The sequence below is a fragment of the Rhodofomes roseus genome (assembly GCF_022264815.1).
Source record: "Rhodofomes roseus strain CIRM-BRFM 1785 chromosome Unknown C8Q71scaffold_1, whole genome shotgun sequence".
NCBI lineage: Eukaryota > Fungi > Basidiomycota > Agaricomycetes > Polyporales > Fomitopsidaceae > Rhodofomes > Rhodofomes roseus.
The window spans coordinates 706181-719240 of NW_025952957.1; the positions used below are offsets into that span (position 1 = coordinate 706181).

The 13060-nt window shown below is 59.1% G+C and overlaps 5 protein-coding genes across 5 annotated transcripts; 2 read left to right on the forward strand and 3 right to left on the reverse strand.

Annotated features, from left to right (window-relative positions):
* Nucleotides 1–115: 115 nt before the first annotated feature.
* Nucleotides 116–2097, reverse strand: C8Q71DRAFT_852230 (Alpha/Beta hydrolase protein; the record flags this gene model as incomplete). Its single annotated transcript, XM_047926811.1, has 10 exons — nucleotides 116–357; nucleotides 476–534; nucleotides 591–912; nucleotides 977–1076; nucleotides 1133–1192; nucleotides 1244–1321; nucleotides 1378–1516; nucleotides 1570–1623; nucleotides 1681–1754; nucleotides 1807–2097. 10 exons carry the CDS (start codon nucleotides 2095–2097, stop codon nucleotides 116–118), a joined length of 1419 nt encoding a protein of 472 aa, XP_047784516.1.
* A 773-nt stretch (nucleotides 2098–2870) lies between these two features.
* On the reverse strand, nucleotides 2871–4623 carry C8Q71DRAFT_729677 (uncharacterized protein). Its single transcript, XM_047922043.1, has 6 exons — nucleotides 4548–4623; nucleotides 3932–4498; nucleotides 3734–3831; nucleotides 3618–3663; nucleotides 3378–3530; nucleotides 2871–3313 (listed from the first exon to the last, which is right to left on the reverse strand). The coding sequence occupies exons 1-6, from the start codon at nucleotides 4566–4568 to the stop codon at nucleotides 3257–3259; spliced, it is 942 nt and encodes a 313-aa protein (XP_047784517.1). The 5' UTR covers nucleotides 4569–4623; the 3' UTR covers nucleotides 2871–3256.
* Nucleotides 4624–7334: 2711 nt separating this feature from the next.
* C8Q71DRAFT_793388 (regulator of G protein signaling) lies at nucleotides 7335–9465 on the forward strand (the record flags this gene model as incomplete). Its single annotated transcript, XM_047925471.1, has 5 exons — nucleotides 7335–7412; nucleotides 7471–7562; nucleotides 7622–8372; nucleotides 8425–9195; nucleotides 9247–9465. 5 exons carry the CDS (start codon nucleotides 7335–7337, stop codon nucleotides 9463–9465), a joined length of 1911 nt encoding a protein of 636 aa, XP_047784518.1.
* A 720-nt stretch (nucleotides 9466–10185) lies between these two features.
* C8Q71DRAFT_729736 (cytochrome b5) lies at nucleotides 10186–11662 on the forward strand. Its single transcript, XM_047922044.1, has 6 exons — nucleotides 10186–10539; nucleotides 10601–10859; nucleotides 10984–11061; nucleotides 11131–11201; nucleotides 11261–11354; nucleotides 11425–11662. Exons 1-6 carry the CDS (start codon nucleotides 10331–10333, stop codon nucleotides 11638–11640), a joined length of 927 nt encoding a protein of 308 aa, XP_047784519.1. The 5' UTR covers nucleotides 10186–10330; the 3' UTR covers nucleotides 11641–11662.
* On the reverse strand, nucleotides 11663–12770 carry C8Q71DRAFT_729744 (uncharacterized protein). Its single transcript, XM_047922045.1, has 3 exons — nucleotides 12288–12770; nucleotides 11963–12231; nucleotides 11663–11900 (listed from the first exon to the last, which is right to left on the reverse strand). Exons 1-2 carry the CDS (start codon nucleotides 12486–12488, stop codon nucleotides 11965–11967), a joined length of 468 nt encoding a protein of 155 aa, XP_047784520.1. The 5' UTR covers nucleotides 12489–12770; the 3' UTR covers nucleotides 11663–11900; nucleotides 11963–11964.
* Nucleotides 12771–13060: the final 290 nt, after the last annotated feature.

Consider the following 13060-nt stretch of genomic DNA (forward strand, 5'->3'; position numbering starts at 1 on the left):
ATGAGCACACATACGTATGTGGATGGCGGCGGCCGACAGCAACCTTACCCTACGAGAAGACCATACGCCAGCGGATGCGAGCACGACGTAATGACAGGCAGGAGCGACAGGCTCGCTATCTGAGCAGCCGGGGCAGGCTCGGGACGCCCTGGCTGGTGGAGACGACCTTTGCCATCGTGCCCTTGATGACCTGCTTGTCGACGGCGCTGGGGTTGATCGTCGCGCGGCGGAGGCGCGAGACCTGCTGGAGCTCCTCCGAGACGGGCTCGGACGGCGGCAGGACGATGCTCGGCTCGAGCTCCTCCCGCCGGCGCGGCGGCTTTTGCTTCGTGGCCTTCTTCCGGAAGTTGTTCGCGCCTGGGAAACGGACACATAGTGAAGTCAATCAGCGGGAAGCCAGGAAGACGCACACGGTGACGCAAATGGAAGGAGTGGAAGTGGTGGGACAAGGAGAGGGGATAGGAAAGGCACATACTGGAGTAGGAGAACCCATCCGCACCGCCATCCAGCCAATGATCTTTCCTTTCTGAGAACCTACAAAGATGACCGGTCAGGCTCGGAGCGGAGCGCGGATCGCGTGGCAGACGTACTTGCGCAGGGGCCGTCCGTCAAGCCCAAGTGGCGAGAACGCGGTGCGCTGGCCCTTCTCGTATGTTGTGCGCGTTTCCTCCTGGCTCCGTACGATCTCCGCCGACGCGCACGAGAAGGACAGGGGAGAGAGCGGGTCCCGATCAGCTATCGACGGGTCATTGCGCACCGTGCCCAGTGCGGAGAGCGCAGTCCGCATGCGGTCCACTAACGGTCCTTCTAGGCGCAGCGGATCGGAGCGTGCCGGCGGCTGACGGACGAGGAACTTCATGAAGACCTGGTTCACGATCGACGCGCTCATCAGCGAGAGGTAACCTTGCGAAGCTGGCGAGGATCACGCAGGCTGGGTCAGGAGCGATCGCAATTGGATACGGCCAGGCGAACTTACCCTTCACCGGGAAGATGGATGCTGAGCCACCGGGAACGTTGGCGAGGTGCTGCGATATCTGCTCCGCGTACACCACGGGGTGTGTCTGGCTGCTCTCCGCCTGGAACGCGCCGATGAGCCTCCGTCACATTGTCAGAATCGCAAGCGAAGGCGCACCTGGATTATGAAGACCGGACAGGTGATACGCGCGAGTTCTACCGGAGTTAGCGGTGTTCGCTGGGTCGCTCGTTAATGTGCGCCACGTAAGAAGGCGGGGAGTCCTCTCACGTTCATTAACAGATTCACGTTGGTTATGACATATGTTCTTCGGAAGGGCGGATAGTGCACTTCCCAATACGCAACAAGCTGAATAGAAGATGTCATTATGACCGTGCCGTTGCGTATGAGGCGAGAAGACTCACGTCGTCCTGTAAATCCGGATGTGCATCCTGCGCAAAGAAATCCAAGACCTCTTTGCAAGAATACTCAAAGGACTCCAAATCTTCTGAGAATGCCCATAGCTGGCAGAGTTCCTCTAGCGCTTCGAAAACTGAGCGAATTCTGTTGTGGGCTCAGCCGATCGCGTGTTACTCGGATGCAGTGATTGTACGTACTCAGTCTGCGCGGGGACGTTACAAAGCGTGAGGCTCAGAACGAGTTCGGGGAAGCTGTAAATTGAAGCGTCAATTACGCACACAAGCCGAATGATGGCCCGGGCAACTGACAGGACGGCAAAACGCAGGGCGGCGTATGCGTTGAGTTCGGGAGCAAATATGTGTGCGGCTGGTAGGCGGAGGTGCTAGTGCTTTCCTCAGCACCGGACAGCAAGCGTGACACGGGCGGGAACATACGTAGAAACAGAGCGCGAGGTCAGCAGCGGTCACCCAGAGGTCGAACTTGCCCGTCGGCCTTGCGATTGACCTGCCAGTCGAGCGGGTATCAAATACGATGACGTTGAATTGCGAGTTGAGACGATGGTCGTCCATTTGGGGGTAGAGCCAGCTCGAGTCGAGGAAGAGCGGGTGCAGCATGACGACGGTGGGTTTGGCGGGGTCGAAGCCGCCGACGTTGCCATTGGGCGCGTTGGTGTCGTACCAGATGGAGGCGTAGTCGTCGCCGGAGACGAGGTCGACGTAGGGCATAGTTGCGGGTTAAATGAGCGACAGTGTGTGGTGTGTGGAGGATTCACGGCATAAGGACGGGAGGAGGAGATTAGGACGAGGGACGCTGGTGGCGGATGCGGACAAGCGCGGCGGCGGGCCATGTCATTCGACTCTAGGCAGATCGCAATCTCGCTAGCGGGGTGTAGCCATTCTCACCCACGCGAAGCCCCTATCCCGCTCTCTGCGCCCACGTGACCGTGCCCCCGCGTTCTCTCACTCGCCGTCCCCGCTGCGGCCCATCGCTGCCTTTGCACCGTATCACACATGCTGGGCCAGCGCACGCGCCCTCCGCGGCAACTTGAACCAGGCCACCACGACAAAAGAAAAAACCCGCCATCAATTTGAGCGCCGGCTGGCCACGCGATTAGCGTTTTGGCGATCCCGTCACTTAGCCCTTCATAGCCGCCTCCGTTTCTCTCAGATCATTAATTTTCATTACCACCATCATGATCGCACGCCGCCATAAGGAAAGAAGCCCAACACCGACACAACCACTGAGACCTGTCTCTCCTTATACTCGAGGCGACTCGGAGGACCCGACTTCGGATCGCCCGACGCAGTGCATGCATGCCACCGCATCCTGTCAGCCGTCCCGATAGCCTGGAACCTTGCAGAACATCGTCGTGGGAGGCACCCGGGCAATGTTCATTCAGTGGAGACAGGCCCATCAGGAATCGAAGCACACTCGCGGGACCATTAACCACGAGGTTACGTACATAAGCTCTCCATGCATATTAATCCAGGTACGGCGGCGCTGCCCTGTGGCTTCACGCCTCTTCACGCCCATGCCTGCTGTCGCCGGCAAACGTTCAAACCCTTACTCGGCTTTGAGGAAACGAACTGACCCCGCAGTATCCACAAGGGGCCCTGCGCTGTTAGATTCCCCTCAAGACCGGAACAGCGAGATGCACCCTGCAGTCTTACCCTGGCCTTACCCGATCGTGGTCATCCCGCATTGCAAAATCCCTACACCTGCTTTGCACACGAAGGACGCCCACGCTCTACAGAAGAGATGCATATCATCGGGCACCGTACAAATCCGATGGTAACGATGGTCTCTCGGATTTACAGGCACATTGACTTACGGCAGCGCCCCATGAAGGAGCGAGCATAGGAGACCGGTTATCTCACCAAACGGTCATGAGTCTTCGTTGCCGACAATACCTGCGAGCACTTGTACAACCCTCTGCTGACGCTGGGCCATAAATACGACGATAGCATCCGCGCCCATTCGAATCAATTGCGGCTATCTTGCTCACCTCTCTGTCCGCGGCTGCAGTCGAAGGGAACATGGCCGGAACCCCCAGAGCTTCCAGCCTCGCTTGCTGCTTCGCGACTAGCCCATCCCACGCGGGAAGGACGCGCTGTGCATCGAACTTTCTCAGCTCTTGACGGAAGGCGTCTGACATCACCTGTTTTCCATGGAAAAGCACCAGACGCAGTCGTTAGCCATCCGCTGCGGCGCGCAAGCGGGCACATGGGTTGCTTGGCAAACGCACATCAGCTTCGTACTGCGTGAGGCCAGTCCCCCCAACCAAAGTCGCCCTGGGGTCGTAGGAAAGAGGGAGAGTCAGGCGGACATGTACACGCGCAGCGTCGGATAAGGGGGACTCACTTGATACGCGCCACCTTCACTTTCTCTTCGTGCTTGCTCAGGATCGCGCGGCGCTCATCCCAGAGCTGGCGCTCGAGGTCGGCCTGGTCCTTGCGCATCTGCATCACGTGGGGGAGTTGGTAGGCAGGAAGGCAGGAAGGCGGGCCGCGTCGCTGAGCACTTTGTCCGACAGCCGCGCGGCACGCAAAATAGACTCACCGTCGAGATCGCATCGACGAACCCAGGATCTTCAGCGAGCTGGGCGAGATGCGGGAGGGCCTGCTGGAAGGTCAGGTTACGCAGATCGTCTTTGCGCGCGGAGGACAGCCGCGGCACGGGCAGCCCGGTGGTCGGTGCCGCGCTCGCTTCTGTAGCTGATGAATGAAACGGGGGTGCCGGGGCGAGGGGGAGAGAGGAGCTGGTTGAAGAGATCGGAGTGAACACGTGTCGGGGAGGAGGCGTGGAGGAGCTCTGCAGCTGCGACAACAGGGACGCTACCGAGGGCGATGGTGCGTCCAGTGGATGTCCCGATGAGTCTGCGAGCAAGTCTGAGCCAGGAGAGTGGACGAGGGATGCGGATGGGTCATGGGCAAGGTTCGCGGCAGTGGATGAATGCACTGCCTGATCAGACGTGCTCGAGGACGACTGCGTGGTCGCACTAGACGTGCTGCCACTGCTGGGCCCAGGCGCAGGTTGGGGAACATTCTCAGGCGGTGTTTGCACGACGTCCTGCCATGCCTGCGATGCCCTCAGCTGCTCCAGGAGAGCCTTCACACCCGCAGGGTCCTAGAAAGACGTAAGCAAACGCGCGACGAGCAAGAAACGACAGACTCACGTTGATGTTCGTGAAGTTCATCCTCGAACTGAGCGTGAGAGCTCGTGTCGATCGCGCTGTACCTGCCTGAGTTAGATCGTGACCGTGACAGAATCCGGCAGAGCGCGTCACGCCGGAAGCATTTGGCAGCGATCTCGCGCCGATCGGCCGGGCCCGACGGGTGCACCGAAGCGCAGGATCCTGGATAGCTGCCGCTCAATGGCATTAATATTAATCCTTGTGTAGAAGCAGCAGGCACTCGAAGCTCGCTAGGTGGCGTCCATACGTGGTTGTACATGGTCGCCCCTAGGGTCTCCTGAGCGGCGGAACTTTAAGTTGGCAGAACCAGTATCTGTCAACTTGGAACGGCAGAACCTTGGCAGAACCTGACGTTCCCCATAAAAGGGCCCGAAGTTGAAGCTGTCTCCGGAGAAGAGAGGTTCGGAGCAGAAGTCGTAGTGAGCCGTGCAGTATTACGTACTGTACCGGTGCAGTACAACGAAATCGAAAATGGCCGCACACAGTGACAGAACAGAAGGTTGGACGGTTAGATGGATGCCGTCGGACGAACACAGGTGACAGAGCTACCGGTCTGTGATAGAGGCGAGGCAACCGGATGCCATCCTTCAATAGTCCATGACATAACGGGCTAGGAAGCTAATACGGCGGTACCTCCGCATGTGGCTTGCGAATGGCAGTTACCCCCTGCTTAACGACATCCGTCGACCACAACGCACCTGCATCTGAGTCATCAATTTTAGCGAGCCTCACAGGAATGCTGCGGAGTCTGTTCACCAAATGACGAACCCCATCGCGCATGATGGAGGTCCGGCATACACTTGACATGTGTGAGACCAGTCTGTCGCTATTGGAATTCACGTCGCTTGGTCAACACCTATGTCGTCAAGTTACAGCCAAAATAACGATTCGGTGCAACGAGAGGATCTGGACCGTACATACCATGCATGGCCACCGGTGATCCTCCTTGGGGCGAGGATACCGGCTGCTGCAGAGCATGTTATTGCACCGGGTATGTAAGGTTACGAGGGCGCTTTCAGTTGCGAAATCCTCACCTACTGCAAATGAATGGCAGCGAGCGTCCCGTGGGGGCCTTCGGAGCCGAAGTCGGAGGAGGTAGCATCGTAGTTTGATTTTGAACAAGTCCACTGACATATGTGGCTTGATTAGGCTGCTCACGAACGCTCTAGTTACAGGTCAGCCACCATAAACGCGATTGGACGCCATTCAAACGCCACAGGGGGACACACCTGGACAGACCAGCGACGGACAGTGGGCGTCAGCTTCACTACGTACGGTGCTTACCATGATCCTATTACGCGACATGAATGAGTGATACGGCACTAGGGCGGAGGATATGCAATCAGCGTTGGCAACATACCTGTTATGAGGAAACCATGACGATGCGCGGTCCAGAGCGAGACTTGTCCCCGAACGCGTCGGTCGACCATGCTCGAGCTTGTGAGACTCGCCGCAGCACGCGAAATTTGCAGTGAGGAGATCCTTATGGGTAAACGCGCCGCAGGTCGTTGCGGGGGAATGGCTTCAGCCATCGCTGCGTCTGCGACACGGCGAGATCTTCGCGACTACCGAGCACGGCGAACAAATTCTCACCTCGGGGCCAGGTTGTGCTGTGACGGGGCCACAAAGACCCACAAAATGTAGGCCTGTAGAGCCAGTTGATGAAGGTCGACGTTTGCTGGATATGTGCCCTGAACACGGGGCACTAGAAGCCGTCGTCACGGGCACCTTACTGAATCGTCTAGGTCCCGCCGTCCGTCAGTATCGGAACTTGAGATTACGATCCAACAAACTTGCCAGATTTGATGGAAAGTGGAGCGCAGCGGCATATGGTCACCGGCCTAATGGCAGCTGTCTCAGATCAAGACGCCCGGGATCGCCAACCCGCCTTGCAGACGAGTTACAAAACTCGTACGTACTCCGTCGCAAGGAGACGGACGAGGCCTCGCGTATGTGTCGACGACTGCGTCTGCGACACAGCTGCGTGTCGCCCTCGACACGTTTCAGGGATTGCAGAGGTCTCTGCGCACAGAATATCACGGAGAAATGCCACGTCGTGCTCGGAGTCGGTTCCGAACTAGCCGGAAAGAGGACAAGGCGTGGTCGGCGAGGCCGTCGCCAGATATTCCATCGATAGGGCAGCCGGACAACGCACGTACCGGCAGGGGCAGGGTGCGCGGGTGATAGGTCGTCTGGCGCAGCGTCGGAGAGCAGCCGCGCCGCCGACCGCCACAGCCGCTGTTGCAACTCGTGGTCGGGGGCGAGTGATGGCGCGACCGCGACCCTGCGCGGGGGCAGGGCGGCGCGGGCGCTGGCACTGCGCTGGCGCTCCCGCCGCTGGGGGAGACGCTGCCGGGCTCCCCACGTTGTGCGGCGGCTGTTTGGCGGTCGAGGACGACGCAGCGCGCCTGCCGCGTGGAACAATGCATGGCAACGGCGGCCGGTACCCGCAAAATGCGTAGAAACACACGTAAGCGACAACCAGCCCGAAAAGGCACAGCTATGTCCGAAGAAGGCTAAATGAGGTGATGCGCCCCTGTTTCGGGTGTCCCAATGCAGCCGCTGCACGTGGCAAAAATGCAGCAAATGGGCCTTGTCAACAGAATTCCCACGGCGCGCCTCGTCTTCTGTTGTCGCCTCGGGCCAATCTTCTGTCGAGTCCCCTGCCCAGGCTTCTTATCCCCTTCGTCCCCAGCGCCCTCCTCCTCCTCCTCCTCTCCTCCTTCGTATTCCTCGCCTTTTTCTTTCTTTTCTTGAATCGCAGTGACCATGCCTGCAGACACAGTGCAGCCGTTGGGGTCGTCCCACATGATGAAGACGACCAAGCGGGGCAGGCCGTTCCTCAAGGTGGGCGACTCTGGCCACACCGTGTCGCGTCCCGCTCACATCTCATCTCTCTTTGTAGGACACGCTGGACCTTTTCGCGACGCTCATCGTCTCGCTAGAACTCACGTCGAACAAGCAGTTCTTCAGGACGTTCCACAATTCGTTCACTACGTGCGTCGATCCCCGTGGCCTGGCTATATGCACCGAAGTCACTCATATACCTCCCACAGTGATGACGCAGCGAGGAATCTCGCGTCGCTCAAGTTCTCGCAGTCAAATCGTGGGCCGGATCCGCGCGAGCCGTCTAGGATAGTGACGACCACGACGACGACCACGTTCTCCATGACGAGGGAAATGGCGAAGGCGATGTGCCAACAGTTTATGGACGCTCGCCTTATCGAAAACGCAGCAGACCCCGGCTCGAACCTGTTTAAGGATCGCGGTGTCTACGTGCTCACACCAAAGGGTCTCCATGTGTTGGAGCGGTTCATGAGCAAGAACGGCATCAACGGCGACCATCTTGCTCCCGTCTTCGCCAGCCAACCTATCTGCATGAAGCTGCTTCACCTCGAGCGACGGTCCGTCGACGACGAGATCATCGTCTCGCATTCCGTCATCACCGCATTGTTCCGTCGATTCGTTGGTCGCAAGCCCAACTACCCTCCCGAGAGCATCGAGGCGATGGACGTGTTCCAGAAGTACCATGAGCGGTCGAAGGGCATCGCGTTGATGGACGTCAGCGAGCGACCGATGGGATCGAAGTCATACGTGCCGCACAAGAGCTGCTTCGCGGCGGTGACGGCGTTGGAATGGCTGTGCGACTTCACTTCTGTCATTGGCCGTGAAGAAGCGGCGGAGATGGCAGCGCAGTTTGTGCGTTTCGGCCTGATCCAGCTTGTCAGTGACAAGAGGAAGAACAACGACTCTGCGATCATCTTTACAGTTCGGGGCGCTGCGGGAGGCGGGAACTCCTCTGTGGCTGTAAGTTGCCTTTTCTATGGATTTTGCGTTCATCCTAACCGCCTTCTCTCAGGCGATTGGTGAATTCCGTTGCACGGCAAAGGCAATTTACAAGGTGACTGAAGAGGGCTGCCGCCTTGCTCGGTGGGATGGACCTGACGGTATGCGGGGATCGCCCAACGCTTCTGCGTCCAACGTCGCCGGCACGCGTTCGTCGGACGACCACGGCATCGATCCTGTTGCGGCCGAAGCCAATGCCAGCAGCGAGGCGAAGCTCCACCGTCGTATTTCCATGACGGAGAAGCTGAACCAGAGCTACGACGCGGACAAGAAGGGCAACCAGAAGGAGAGCAACACCGACCGTCTCAAGTACATCATCGAGGAGCCGCAGCTGCGCTCGCTGTTCCGCGACTTCTTGCGCAGCAACTTCTGCGAGGAGAATCTGTCGTTCTACCTGGACGTCCTCGATTTCAAGCGGAAGTTCAACATCACGTCGAGTGCCATCGCTGCGGCGCCCGTGCGTCCTGGCCGGGGCACGACACCTGGTCAAGTCGCGATGGAGCGCCACCACGAGGCTCTTATCCAGAAGGCCTTTGAGATCTACAACACGTACCTGGCCCCTTCAAGTCAGAACGAGTTGAACATCGATCACGGCCTTCGTAACGAGCTCTCGGGCTATCTCAGCGACGTGATCACGAACCTCACGGGCAAGAGCTTTCAAGGACGAGTCGAGGCTGAGCAGGCGAACGCGTTTAACGCGACGCAGCTCCAGACCATGATCAAACTGTACGAGCGCATTCAAATGCATGTGTTCCGTCTGATGGCGACCGATTCGGTGCCGAAGGTATGTCGTTCGTCGTGGCTATTCAATGTCATTCTTAACAGCTCGATTTAGTTCATCAAGACGCCTCGATTCCTCGCGCTTCGAATCAAGCTCGACAGCGAGGACGATGGACCTCTTGCGGACTTCCCGCTGGTGCCGTCGAGCACGGCATCACCGTCGGTGCCACCAGGGCTGAGCGACGAGGAAGTGGGCGGTGCCTACGTGACAGTATCGCAGCGGGCGGCTGCACAAGAACGAGCGGAACGTGCGGCGGCGGCGGCCTCGTCATGAGGTGGTGGCGACAGTGTCGTGCCTCATTGACTCTATCTATGCCCACCGATCCAACTGCGCATCTCCACATATGCTCATGTCAGTCTCGTTCGCCATCGCCATGCCGCCTCATCCTCACATGCTCACATGCTCCGCACTATGATCCCGCTCGACGCTATGGTCTCGTCAGTCCTCGCTCGCTCTCATCTTCGATTCGCATCTGCACACTTCGTTCGGTCGCAACTGGCATTGGGTCCCCCAGGAATTATCTCTGCTCGTCACCACTAATCGCATCTCCAATCATTTTTTTGATCTGTCCCATCACCGCATCTTCCTCTTTCTCCCTTTAACCAAAGACGATCTGGCTGCACGGCGTGCTGTACGAGCCCATCGTGCACGTTTGGTATTCCAATCCCCTCTATACATCTGTACTCTATACTATACTACGTACCTCTTATTTACATCGCTAGGGGTTGTTACTCGCTAATACGAATCGTATCACGATGTTTTGTACCATGTTGAGCTGCGCGGGCAGGTGTGCTCCCATCGACGCGTGTGCAGCGCTACGATCGTGATCGACCGCGCCACTAGGGCGTCGGGTGTATGAAGTGTACTGAATGGCCTTCTAGCTCGATCCGGATCCTAGCTTGCGCGCTGTCTTATGGGGACAATTGTTCTGTTGTCTGTGGTCCCATCTTCGAATTCATTTCAGTCATTGAAACTTGATCTGGATTCTGGTACTTAGGTGCTTTTGGTTCCGCCAATCACATGACGGAGATATGATATGGCGCGCGGTGTGGCGGGAGCGTGGTTGGAAGCACACCTCTGCTACAGGCTGCGACTGTGTTGAATTGCGAGAAGGTATACCTGTGCATACAGTAACATAATGGCTAAGGGGTCTTCGAGTCGCACGACACGAAAGGGCGACGGTATACAGCTTCCTGCGCAGCACGACACCCGGACGTCGGACGAGACCGACGTGCCTCCCTCTCCCATGCCAGACTTTCCGAGGCGTGATGACTACCCCAAGGTTCCAGACCCCGCGTTCCCGGACAGGATGGTGTCGACGAAGCAGGCGAATCGCCCCTTCCTGAAGTGCGTTCTCTTCGCTTTCGCAGTATGACCCCCACTCATGGCGCAGCGTGCTGGGGCCCAGCTATTCCGAGTACCGCTCGAAACGCGAGGCGGAGCATGCGGCGTGGGCCGAACGCAAGAAGGAGCGGGACGAGAGGCTCGCGCGGGGCGAGCAGGTGGGTACGGAGGAGCCCGACCCGACCGGTGAGCCGGAGGTGGGGTGTCTGGGCCTGCTCAAGCTCGTCCTCTACGCGACGGTGTTCGCCCTCCTTGCCGGCAAGTTCATCACGGGCAGCTTCCTCTGGGAGCAAGAACTTCCCAATTTCAAGAAGTGGATCCCGGTCAGTGCACGCGCGGTGCCCGTTCTTCCCCGTTCCCCTGCCTTGCCCCCGTTCCTTCCTCTTCCTCCCCTTCCCCCGCGGCCATGCGTATCGCGTATGTCGCTTTGCTCACCGGCCCCCGCAGACGAATCAGCGGCTCTTCTCCGAACGCATGCTCGCGACCTTTGATGGGTCGGACGACACGAAGCCTATCTATCTTGCCGTACGTTCAATTAAGCCCGCGAGCATTTGGATAGAGGGAATCGCTTACAGCGGCTCATCGGACATGCAGATCGATGGCGATGTGTTCGACGTTAGTCCGAGTCGCCTAACATACGGCCCAGGCGGCCCCTACCATACGTTGTGAGCCTATACGTTATGGCTCCGCGACCGAGCTCGCCCGCTGATAGGACGCGCTGCAGCGCTGGGACGGATGCCGCACGGGCCTACGGGACCGGGTGCTTCAGCACGCATCTTACACATGACCTTCGCGGGCTAAGCGAGGACGAGCTGAAGGTGAGGACGGCGTCGCAGCGCACCCCCGGGCGGACGCTTTGACTCGACGACTGAACATCTGCACACGCAGGGCGTCGAGAAGTGGAAGCGGTTCTACGCGAATAGTAAGAAGTACGTCAAAGTCGGGCGAGTGTCGCATCCCCCGATCGACCCAGAGAGCCCGATTCCAGAGCACTGTGATCCGAAGAAGGCGAGAGCGCGGCGGTCTCCCGAGCAGGTTGAGGACATGAAGCAGCACGAGCGGACGCAGCAGCGGTCGAGGCCGGGCGGGCGAAATGAGCTGTAGGCGGGCGTATATGAACTGAGGGTCCGGGGTGGTGGTACAAATATTATAGCCAATCTGTCGACGTGTATCTACAGATTATAGTAATTATGTATCGTTACTCGAGATGGATCTGCACGGCCAATGTCGATCTGAAAGTCCGTGTGCAAGGGAACACATGGGACGCGAGTGCAAACTACCATGAATGGAAGGTAAGAAGGAAGGCATAGAGGCGTGTCGCTTGGGCGTAGCGAAATGAAGCCTGGGCCGGGCCTGCGCGCAGTCTATCAGTCAAGGTTGCGTGAGCGGTGTGTTGTGGACGATCTCATGATGACGGCATGCGTACCTTCATGGCGCAGGCTTCTTGGAGAGCCAGTTCTTTACGATGGGAAAGTCGGCCATGGAGGCGTCCATCATGCTAGCGTATTCCTGGTCGCGGTACTTGGCCACTACGAGGTTCCCACGCCAGGCTTTGGCTTCCTCGTAGTTGTCGCCCTGGATCTCGCGGACGCCCTTGTTGAGGGGGAAGGGCATGCCGTCGCGCGAGACGACGGGGTAGAAGACGATGTAGGGCGTGGCGAATTTTCTGGTCATGCCCTCGAGGTTTTCGATTACCTGTGGATCGCGCGTCAGTGGGTGAGTGCTGCTGGGTGCGGCCGAGGATCGCGTACCTGAAATCGCCAGGAACGAGGCCCGAGGCCCTCCGCGATGTAGTCCATGTACATCTCGGGGTGGGGCATGCGGCCGCAGCGGAATGGCTCGGGCGGGTTGGGCATGGGCGTAGTGAGCGGACTAGTCATGAGGGAGACAAGGTGGGGGGGCCGCTCGTCGGCGGGGAAGAGAATGGCGTCGTAGGCGAGCATCTGGTCCATGGCTGGGCGAAATAGAAGGCGAAAGCGAAGGGGAACTATGTACACTGGGAATGCGAGGCTGAGCTGGGCGGCGGTGGGCTGCGTCCATGGCTGTTATATAGGGGCGCATCAGGGTTGTGGGATGTGCGCCCACAGAGGAAGTCCCTGTAGCCTGTACAGCCTGAGCACGCTCGGGGGACGTGGGGGAGCCGCCTCGGGCCTTGCGTGGAGAGTGCCCTGGCTGCCTGAGGGCCGCTGCCTGAGCCTTAGCCTGCTTCATACAAGATCGAGATCGGTGCATGCCTCCCGCATGAGCGCGTGTAGCGCCCGCCTTTGTGGCACGCGTCGATTCACGGTTCGCGCCCGGCGTCTGCGCCCTCGCAGCACTCGCCGTGCCTCCGACGCCTGCCTGCACCCTGCCTCCCCCGCTCGCCAGCTCGCCCATCAGACAACCACACCACGGCCCAGCCCCGCCCAGCTCACGCCCGCGCCCCCGCACGGGCCACCCCATGGCCGCCACAAACGACCGTCTCCTCGTCGCGTCCCCGCTCGCCGCCCTCTTCGCGCCCACCCAGCCCATCCCCGTCCCCACC

Bases quoted from the DNA above. Each gene is read 5' to 3' on its own strand.
- C8Q71DRAFT_729744 (XM_047922045.1), bottom strand. From the start codon at position 12,488: ATGGACCAGATGCTCGCCTACGACGCCATTCTCTTCCCCGCCGACGAG. The intron at 12,232-12,287 runs GTACGCGATCCT...CGCGATCCACAG, and splicing joins CTCGTTCCTGGCGATTTCAG to GTAATCGAAAACCTCGAGGG.
- C8Q71DRAFT_729677 (XM_047922043.1), bottom strand. From the start codon at position 4,568: ATGAACTTCACGAACATCAAC. The intron at 3,832-3,931 runs GTGAGTCTATTT...CACGTGATGCAG, and splicing joins TCGTCGATGCGATCTCGACG to ATGCGCAAGGACCAGGCCGA. The intron at 3,314-3,377 runs GTGAGCAAGATA...TTTATGGCCCAG, and splicing joins CTGCAGCCGCGGACAGAGAG to CGTCAGCAGAGGGTTGTACA.
- C8Q71DRAFT_729736 (XM_047922044.1), top strand. From the start codon at position 10,331: ATGGCTAAGGGGTCTTCGAGTCGCACGACACGAAAGGGCGACGGTATA. The intron at 10,860-10,983 runs GTCAGTGCACGC...CGGCCCCCGCAG, and splicing joins ATTTCAAGAAGTGGATCCCG to ACGAATCAGCGGCTCTTCTC. The intron at 11,355-11,424 runs GTGAGGACGGCG...CTGCACACGCAG, and splicing joins TAAGCGAGGACGAGCTGAAG to GGCGTCGAGAAGTGGAAGCG.